Source organism: Perna viridis, chromosome 4 (genome assembly GCF_037379345.1).
Source record: "Perna viridis isolate PV_CMFRI_1.1 ecotype Kerala chromosome 4, ASM3737934v1, whole genome shotgun sequence".
NCBI lineage: Eukaryota > Metazoa > Mollusca > Bivalvia > Mytilida > Mytilidae > Perna > Perna viridis.
Genome location: NC_142448.1, coordinates 32823548 through 32834421, shown reverse-complemented (window position 1 = coordinate 32834421; position 10874 = coordinate 32823548). Strand labels below are relative to the sequence as shown.

Genomic DNA, 10874 nt, shown 5'->3' with positions numbered 1-10874 from the left:
GGAACAGAATGTTTTGAATAATAAAAAAAATTATGTTACCACTTTATGCATGAAATAAATTGGTCGATTAAACATGTGACATATCTTTGTGAAACTAATTTTGTCAAACACAAGGAAATAAAACGATCAATAATGAATTATGGCTACATTTGTTGTAGACCGAACACATCAGCCAAATATAGACTGACAACAATTGGAAACCAGTTAAACAAAAGTAGGAATTTTCTTGATGTTGATCATTTTAACAATTTTACGCAAAAAAGGGATATATTTATACAAATATACTATTTTTCTTTATATTTTACGTCAGCTGGAAGGGCAGATCTTGTTTTTCTAAAACCCAACTGTGAAATTAGTATATCCGACCGATTTCAATATCGTGTATATTTACCATAGTTACAGCAAAATAATGTAAATTTCTTTTCATAACAAAAATGAGTTATCTACATGTTTTATAAGCAACTCGGCGGGTGTTTCTGGAGAAGCAGAGGCCGCTTACCCTACCGGTGCACCTGGTATATGCTCCCAATATTTACTGGAGTCTGAGTTGCTCATTTGCTTCTGTTACTTTGTATGTACGAGGTTCGTTACTTTATGTCCTTTGTTGTGTATGTTTGTTTTCCTTGTCTGGTCTTTGTACCTGGATTGCATTCGTTTAATTACCACTACAACTTCCTCTTACAGCAAAATAATGTAAATTTCTCTTGATATAAAAAAAGAGTTATATAGATGTTCATGAACCTACTGTTTCCATTTAAGACCTGCAATTAACTATCCAATAAGAGGTCATAAAAACTTGTTTGTATATACACACCTTTATACGAACAAAAAAAAAAATGGAGATAAAATAAAGTTTATGTACATGAAATAATAAAAGGTGGCTATGCTCCAGTTTGTGTTTTCGTGATGGTTATTGCTTCCAGTCAGCTTGATCAATTTACTATTGCTTGTATCGTCAACGAAAGAATTTCGCGAATTAGATAGCTTGTACACTCAGTCGATATACCATGATTTAGACTGAAAACAATCGAAATCAAGGATTTTCGTTTGTTTTGTCCCAGCAACGGTGTATCCACATATTTTTTTCATACGGTTACTGATTCAAAATATAGCTGAAATATTGCTGCTCGGACGTTAAACCCCAACAAACAAACAAACTGATTCAAAATCAAAATTAAACAAGGCCTCATTGACTGCTTAATCATATGTGAATATAATTCCCCTGTATTGCAAAGACAAATCCATACCAATTATTTCATATTCCTATAATTCACCCATTGCATGTAACATTTTCAATTATAGAAGGCTATTGCAGAACCTCGAGATTGAGGACTTCAATGCTAAACCACCTGACTGTTCTTGCAAAAGCTCTCCATTCAAGTATGGTCCTTCTGGTCACGTCGTTACGGGAGATTTAACCATCATCGAAAACGAATCTTTGCGTAATATCCCAAGTACCGTGAACCACGCTCCATAAATTGGAATTATAACTTTAAAAGTTCCTCTGGATGCCGTCGGGGACTTTACAAGAAAATGGATAAAACGAGAATAAGACATTGGTTCTCTGCCAGAGTGGTTAATGGCCGTGAGGTCTTTAATTTTAAAACGAAAGTTTTAAGTAGGTCAATGAGTGCCAAGGTTAAATCAGTTTTCAAAGACCCCGATGAAGCAAAAACATTGTCTACTATACTTAAAAAGTATGTTGTCGTACCAGCAGACAAAACCCAAAACAACATTGTTTTTGTCTGCAAAACGTTTTACATCCAATGTTTATTATCAGAGGCCCCCGTGCAGGTCCGGGTGTCAAAAGAATAGGCCTGCAGCAGCGCTAAGCTTGTCGTATAAGGCAACTAAATAGTGCTCAGAACCTTACAACCTTGCCTCAACGATAGTGTGGCTATGTTGACCCTCCGATGACATCTTGAAACCAGTCCAAGCTTTTCATGTAGGAACCAAAATATTTCGGTGGAAGATCGTGATATGAAAGTTCATGAAAATCCAATATATATATCTCTCGTTGATGAATTGATGGCCTCATTAAGTATAAAATGTTGGATTGCAATTAATGTTCATTTCCTTAAGCTCATTGCAAGATAGTAAACTTCACACGATATGTTTAGAGCTAAATTCATGAATACATGCAGCACTCCGGTGAAATTTAGTCTTCTTCAGGTTATCAGAAAAAAACGCTCCATATAACTTTAAACTTTGAAGAAATTATTGAAAGTGACAGTGGTTTGCAACCTAAATAGAGATAATCACATTGAAACCTTTGTCTGAAAACAATATACAGATGATATCTTTGTTTGTTGGGGTTTAACGCCCGAGCAGGAATATTTCAACTATATTCAGGCGATGAACATGAAGTGGATAATGAAATGAAAAAAAAGAGGGGACACAAGGATAATGGGATCGACAAATTTCGATTGCCACTGGAAATAGGGAGAGATGGGTAGGGTCGGGCAATTTAGCCTCCTGTGGCGGAGACCTATGGTTCCTACTCCTATACCACAGTAGGGTTCTTTAACGTACGAGGAACATGGCATCTTTACCAAAACGGTGCACCACTATGGTTTGCGGTCAGGTTTTCTGTATTATAGCCTGACAACCCCAGCATGTAACATACCAGGGGTACTCATCCCAGTTGCTCTGTGGACAGAGCGCCCTCGGCTTGGGTTCTGAGCACTATTTAGTCGCCTTGTACGACAAGCTTAGCGCTCCTGCAGGCCTATTCGTTTGACACCCGGACCTGCACGGGGCCAGATGATATCTATAAAGGACAGGGACTGTTTTTGATATCAAATCATAGCACTGTTCAAGTAGCTTATATGTCAACTGGGTAAGGCTCATGTGGCTGATGTGTTTATGTTTCACATAAAATGAACATGAAATGAAAAAAAGAAAGGATGGGTCACAAGGATAATAGGGTCGACAAATTTTGATTGCCACTGGAAAAAGGGGGTGATGGGTAAGGTCGGGCAATTTAGCCTCCTGTGGCGGAGCGCAAAGGTTCCTACTCCTATCGAATACCACAGGAGAGTTCTTCAACGTGCGAGAAACATAGCATCTTTCCCAACACGGTGCACCACTATGGTTTGCGGTCAGATTTTCCGTATTGTCGCCTGACAACCCAGCATGCAACACGCCAGGTGTGCCCCATTCCACCACCTGAGGCACACAACCCAGTTGCTCTGCGGGCACAGCGAGTACTAGGGTTCTGTGCACTATTTAGTCCCACTTTACGACAAAGTTATCGCTGCTGTAGGCCTATTCTTTTGACACCCGGACCCGCACGGGGCTGTAATAAGGAATAATTAAGTAAGTTGCATACAGATTGTAAATGAGTTGATTTTTCTCATTATAATACCACGCAAGAGTTCTTTTTGTTTTACATATACCCAACAATGATGGCTGTTTCATATTTTAAAAAAAGACAAACCATGTCAGTACATTGTATTTATTCCATATATTTATTTAATTCAAAGACGTCAATTTTTAACCAAATAAATAACACAATAAAATTAGAACATAAAACAAAGTATTTAAATTACATATATAAACAAACATGGAGTTCCCATTTTTATTTTTTTTAATGAAAAGTTTTCATATTGGAAATGAAAATACTTCATACCTTGAAAACAAAAATTGAATTGACAATAAACGTTACCATTAACCACATTCAAGTGCTGCATGGAGAGCTGAATGACTAGATATAGTGTTAACAGTGTAAATGTTTTTTACGTTATTGCAAGTTGTTTTTTTTTTTCAAAAAATTATTACTTTCCCACATTTCCATATAAATATTTAAAACAGTTTTAACCTTTATGCTCATTTTTTTTACAGTGGTTTCGATAAACGCCTATGAATAACAATACCGACAGAAAAGACATCACTGAATGTAGCACAAAGGTCAATTTGTAACACTCTTCACCAAAACAGTTTTTCTCATTTTCATTCGGTATTTCTAATTGATACATCCATCCAAAAATTACTTGCATACCTATAGCACTTGTAGCAGTTATCGTTGAAAACATTCCTACGTTTCTGCCAAAATATTTTATACCGTAGTACTCGCGAATTGCAACTGCACCAATGCACCACAGAGTAGCATCACTCATACCTAATACAATGTTAGTTAACATAAGTATTGTAAAGATGTCAGAGAAAAATATACAAAGTATCGCAAAAACCGTTTGAATCAAAGTTGATACTAGTATGACTGTTATTCGGGGAACACGTTGAATCAATACATCGGTTAAGAATCCTGTGAACAGTTTTGATACCATTTGAGAAATAGATGTAGCAGTCACAAATATTATCGAGTATTCCTCCATGCGAAAGGATTTCAGGATAGTTCCGACGTTGTTTATAAATACTAGTTGTACACATACAGATAGTATAGATCCCCACAAAAGGAATTCGAAATCGAGTAATTTAAATAATTGACAACCTGTAACATCTTCTATACAATGTTCCCACATAGTGTTTGGTAGGGAGTCATTATCTACTAAACCGATCAACTCAGAGTCAACAGGAAATGACCTGAGAAATATTATGCACATAATACTAATAACCAAAACGACTACAGTGGTACTTATATAAAATCCCTTTAAATCCTGATTTTCCTCGTCATTTATATGACCATTAACAAACGCTGCACCATATATCCAAGAAGTAAGAATGGTTCCTATATTGAAAGCCGTATACATAAATGACACTGCTTTTCCACGGTGTTGTGGTGCAAAGTTGTCGATGTTAGTCATTATACTTGATATGAATAAACACCCATAACCAAGTCCTTGAAAATAAAAAACATGAATCATGTAGATAATAACTCAGAATACATTACATTGGATTAATTTCTTTGTTGTTTTTTTTTTGCATTTCTTTCCTTGACATATGATTCTATTTATTCGGAGTTATAACTTTTTTGCAGTAAAGGGTGGGAGGGAGCTTTATATAAAATTATACTAACATTAATCTAGGTTCATTAAAATCATATAAACCTTAATTTATTCTTGTGCTTAACTTTGATGTGAATAGATGGATAAGAATATGTTGATTAAAACTCATTTTATTTGAGAATAATTACTTCACTGTAAAAAGCACGCATTTTATTCAACTCAAGTACGTACCTATCAGGAAATGGAAAACGGCTTGCAATTCTCCTTTGTTAGAATAAAATTCTACGTAAAATGTTGTAGACAACTGCATCATATAACCCGTTCCAGCAAATAAAAATCCAACGAACGATGTCCACGAAGGACCAAATCTTTCACAGAGAATGCCTGCAGGCATTTGGAAAAAAATGCCAAAGCTGAACAAAGCTACTATAAGCTCCACTGGAATAAATAATGTTGTGTTCAATTAATTTTGTATTTTAGTGAAATTTTCTGCATTTGATACTTTTTTCACAATGCTTGTAACCTCTTCAAATACAGTAAAGATGTCATATGCGTTAAGATAAATAAGTGAATTGATAGTTTGCTTGTTATTTAATTTTTGTAAGGAAATTTAATGTTTGATTTTTTTTAATTAATAATTGACGTGTAATATAACCATGCTTAATCAAATGAAACGTATTGTTACTAACTCGCAAGTACATTCTGTGTTGCATCTTTTGATACAAAATTGTTTTATTTTAGAAGTTTATACGATACTTCGTTTCTATGGCAACAAACATCAGTTAGTTACACAATGTTATTCAGTAACTAAACAACTAAAATACAGGTTATGCCGTGAATCCGGTATAAAGAGTGATTATGTACTAACCGTATCTAAAAGAAATCTCGAATGATGTATTCCTTTACAAGTATGACCAAAAACAAAATTAAGAACTCTTTGTAGGAAAATAAATACATACAAGACACTTGTATTTTAATTTTATCAAATTGAAATATTTTGTCAATAAAGACGTAACTGAAAGTAAATTTTGGTACAAACAACATTAATTTAGCCTTTTCTCTTCAGGTTGTTCTCGATACTAGTTTTATTATGGCATTCTAAAATGATAGCAACAATGGTTTGTCAATCATTCTCAAAAGATTTACTTGCATGTATTAGAAATAGACATCACTTAATTAAGTGTCAAAATCGGAACACTTTTAAGATTTATCCTACTAATTTTGTTACGTTGAAATTATGAAAATTTAGAGACTTAAGCGAGCTTCAAAAGTACATCTACTGCAATTAAATAATGTAGTTAATATGACAATTTTTTTTAATGAAAGACAAAAAATTCTTTTTAAAAAAAGCAATCATCATTTACTAAAATACATACTGAAAGAAAACCAAGAGAACCATGTGATAATTTAAAATCAAGTTTTAAGTCTTAAATGTTTAAAGATAATTACAAAATTATCGTATTTTAGACAAAACTAGGTGTGCTGTATAATATTTGAAGGAATAATCTCTCATCAACTACACAACAACCAAACTCATTGGAAGATTTAAATTAAAAAAAAATAGTATACAAAAAATAATTGTAAGGAAACGAATCATAAAGAGGCCTAATCATGTGCCGAGGTATTCTACAATCTACAATACATGGAATGAACCTCGATGTTTAAAATGTTTTTTGGAAATTGTGATGCCTTAACTTGTGTAATATTCTATTACAAATATTTGTACTCACAGTAGAATATACACCACGATGTTTTCCTTGTGTACTATTTTATCTTTTAATTTAATTTTGAACTAAAGGTTAATTTAGTTTCTTTTGGTAACAATCATTTGATTCTGTGAAGGGGAAAGGCTATGGATTTTAAGAAAACAAATTCCAGACGAATCAAACCCACTCTTACAGCCCCGAAGATTCAATAGTTGCTTCCTAAGTACTGAATTGTAAATAAGTAGCTGTCTTTGTAAGAATCATGCAAAATCTGAAAAATGCGATACACCCCAAAAAAGGCTACATACTTTTTTATTTTTGTAATTAAGTTAATTTATGGGTCTATATTATGAAATGTGTAATTATTCATTCAAATCTGCCTGCTCTTAGGAGATAATCAACATTGAAAATCAAATAGATTCTATAGTATTTGAGTGTCATTTACAGAGTTATCTCCCTTAATATTGAATTCTACAGTGCATTCTATACAATTTTTATCCCCTATGAGTATGGGTTATATGAAAAAGCAGATGTTAATTTCTGTTTACTAAAGCATTTTAAACAAAATATCAAAAATAAGAATACGTAGGCTTTCCAACCATGTATCACATTTTGCATGATTCTTAGCTTGAGTGCTACATAATTGTTCATGTTTTTTTTTAATTTAATGTTAATTGTTTTGTTAAGGAATATAACTCTCATCTTCATACGTGAGTGGGGCGCATAATTTTGTTTTCTTTTCATATTTGAACGCAACGTAGTTTAAATTTTCAACTGTGAATGGGATCTAGTGAGTGTCTTTTATTATACCACCGCGTGCCAAAGCAAAGACAAAAAAATTCTTAGTCGAATATCTTGAAGCCAACCTTCATCGATATACAAAGCTTGATTTATTTTTCAAAATATTTTGCATCTCTTAAAGGCTGTAAGAAAATAAAGGCAAAGTTCGGTTAAACACCCGACCTACCCCCTATTTAGCATCAGGACCGTTAGTGTTAGTATTATAATTTTTTTGTAGATATCAAATGAAATCTTAGTAAAATAGATTTACATTCTCTTTTATTCACGTTTTTATTGATGATGGAAAAAGTATTTCTTAATCTGAAGTCTCTTCATATAATACTGGCAAGAGTTTGTGTGTATTGAAAGCGGTACATAGCATTTAGTAACATCAATACCTATCCACTGCTCGTAGTTAAACTTTAACTTTATGGCATTTATGTACACAGGTACTGCAAAAACACCCCCTGATATCATCATTCCAAGACTTCCTGCAGTAAAAGACAGACATCTACCAAGATTCGGATATCCCATGTTTCTGTTGAATTGGAAGGTTATCTTACTGCAGTTGCCGCTGTAGAAAAAAACAAGGTCTTTTTTTTGTATTCTATTCCATTTTTAAAAGTATCTTTGAAAAAACTCGGGTCTTGTAGACTTCACAACCTGACGATACAGAGTACACCTAGATACATAGTACTCGGTAGAGATTCCTCATAACTTATGAAATAAAAAGTTTGTTTGTTTGTTGGGGTTTAACGTCCGGGTGTTATAAGAATAGGCCTGCAGCAGCGCTCAGCTTGTCGTGTAAGGCGACTAAATAGTGCTCAGAACCCTAGCCGGGGGCTAGGCGCTCTGCCCACAGAGCAACTGGGATGTGTGCCCCAGGTGGTGGAATGGGGTACCCCTGGCGTGTTACATGCTGGGGTTGTCAGGCTATAAGACGGAAAACTATTATCAAACTATTAGGTATTATCAACATTTTTTGCTTCAGTTACATTACCAAAAAAAAGGAAGGGTCACAAGGATAATAGGGTCGACAAATTTTGATTGCCACTGGAAAAAGGGGGATGGGTAAGATCGGGCAATTTAGCCTCCTGTGGCGGAGCGCAAAGGTTCCTACTCCTATCGAATACCACGGCAGGGTTCTTTAACGTGCGAGGAACGTGGCATCTTTCCCAACACGGTGCACCACTGGTTTGCGGTCAGGTTTTCCGTATTATAGCCTGACAACCCTAGCATGTAACATGCCAGGGGTACCCCATTCCACCACCTGGGGCACACATCCCAGTTGCTCTGTGGGCAGAGCGCCTAGCTCCCGGCTAGGTGTCTGAGCACTATTTAGTCGCCTTGTACGACAAGCTTAGCGCTGCTGCAGGCCTATTCTTTTATCACCCGGACCGGCACGGGGGTATGAAATAAAAAGATTACAAATCATCTTCCTAATATACCGAAGATGTTTTCATAATGCTGGAGCCCCGTACAGGTCCGGGTGTCAAAAGAATAGGCCTGCAGCATCGCTAAGCTTGTCGTAAAGGGCGACTAAATTTAATTGCTGATGACAATACATGTACAGTAATATGATATAATATAAAGAAAAACTACAATCATGCATTATATTTTGTGTAACCAATCTGCTTCTCATAATCGTTAAATATTGGCGTTCCATCACATTTTGGTTATTCAATATTTCCCATTTTATTCTTATGTTACCATCGATATTATGTATCTCACTATAAATAAAAATACATCATTCATACTTTGTTGACTATTCTGCTAAGTGACTGGGTCTTGTTCATTTCTACCAGGTTTTTATTTGTTGATGGACATCTCGTTTCATTCCCCCCCCCCCCAGAGTAACAAAGTTCCAAAACTGTATTAACCTGTTTGTGTTTCTATATATTGTTTAACTGCATTAAAAATTGTATTGGATTTCAATTGAAGATATTTACACAAAACCTATATATTCCAATTTCATTCAAAGAAAAAGCTCTTTTCCTACGACTCCTTGTTTATTTCAATAAAAGACTTCAATTATACGAATGGCCTGATTCCCAGATAGCTTAAATCTTGTTCTTTGTAGATTTGTAGGTAAGGTCTGTAGGCTAAAAACCACTAATTCCAATTCCCATAGGCTTCTATGCTATTTTCACAATATTCAATGGCTGCTCTGGACTTTACCTTAACTTTAACCTGCAGAGGACTGTATATCCGCATGATTCTACATATGTCAGCTCACAATCCTCAGAATGGCGTGTGGGGTTAGCAGACTTGCAGTGCAGTACTGGTCACCGGAAGTGAAGTGTCTATAAATAGCATGGGAAATCCCAGTGTTTTCACAAGATAGGGGTATATTTAGAAATCATTATGGAGATTAGGCTTCACATCACAAGAAGCAAAATGCACCTATAAAGTGTACAGAAATGTTTTTCCTTTCAGAAACTGTTTAAATTTTTAAAATGAGATGAGAACATTTTTCACAGCACTATGAGGAACAGGGGTAATTTCTGCCCCGTGCAGGTCCGGATGTCAAAAGAATAGGCCTGCAGCAGCGCTAAGCTTATTTTTTATTTTTTATTATTTTTTTTTTTATAAATCTTAAATACAACTTACGTTTTTTGACTCTTAATCTTCACTATCCTGGTTTTTTTTTGAACCGGTATAATACAGTCATTTTTTTTTTTTTTTGGGGGGGGGGTATTATTATATTATAATGATATATAACTATTGACAAGACATAACATTTAAACGAATTGATTTCGAAAAAAACTAATGTTTTAATAACTGATGACAACACATGTACAGTGATATGATATAAAATTTTAATTTATTTATTTATTTGTTTGATATATATATATAAATCTTAAATACAACTTACGTTTTTTGACTCTTAAACTTCACTATCCTGCTTTACTTTGAACCGGTATAATACAGTCATTTTTTGGGGGGTTATTATTCTATTATAATGATATATAACTATTGACAAGACTAACATTTAAACGAATTGATTTCGAAAAAAACACCAATGTTTTAATAACTGATGACAATACATGTACAGTAATATGATATAATTTAAAGAAAAACTACATTAATATGATATTATACTTTGTGTAACCTATCTTCTTCTCATAATCGTTCAATACTGGCGTTCCATCACATTTTGGTTATTCAATATTTCCAATCTAATTCTTATGCTACCATCGGTATTATGTATCTTACTATAAATAAAAATATTCATACTTAGTTAACTATTCTGCTTAGTGACTGGGTCTTCTTCATTTATACTAGGTTTTTATTTGTTGATGGACATCTCGTTTCATTCCCCCCCCCAGAGTAACAAAGTTCCAAAACTGTATTAATTTGTTTATGTTTCTATATATTGATTAGCTGTGTATTAAAAATTGTATTGGATTTCACTTGAAGATATTTACCCAAACCCTATAAAGTATAGTCCAATTTCATTCAATGAAAAAAAAGACCTTTGCCT

General features: G+C 34.3%; 1 protein-coding gene across 2 annotated transcripts; it reads right to left on the bottom strand.

Moving 5' to 3' along the window:
* Nucleotides 1–3459: 3459 nt before the first annotated feature.
* LOC148619799 (uncharacterized) lies at nt 3460–10341 on the bottom strand. Of its 2 annotated transcripts, none has more exons than XM_088576954.1 (4): nt 10266–10341; nt 7789–7964; nt 5136–5342; nt 3460–4798 (listed from the first exon to the last, which is right to left on the bottom strand). In XM_088576954.1, exons 2-4 carry the CDS (start codon nt 7922–7924, stop codon nt 3816–3818), a joined length of 1326 nt encoding a protein of 441 aa, XP_088433080.1. In that variant the 5' UTR covers nt 7925–7964; nt 10266–10341; the 3' UTR covers nt 3460–3815. The 2 variants fall into 2 exon arrangements, with proteins under 2 accessions (XP_088433080.1, XP_088433081.1); XM_088576955.1 differs by lacking the exon at nt 10266–10341 and adding an exon at nt 9569–9811.
* Between the last annotated feature and the right edge of the window lie 533 nt (nt 10342–10874).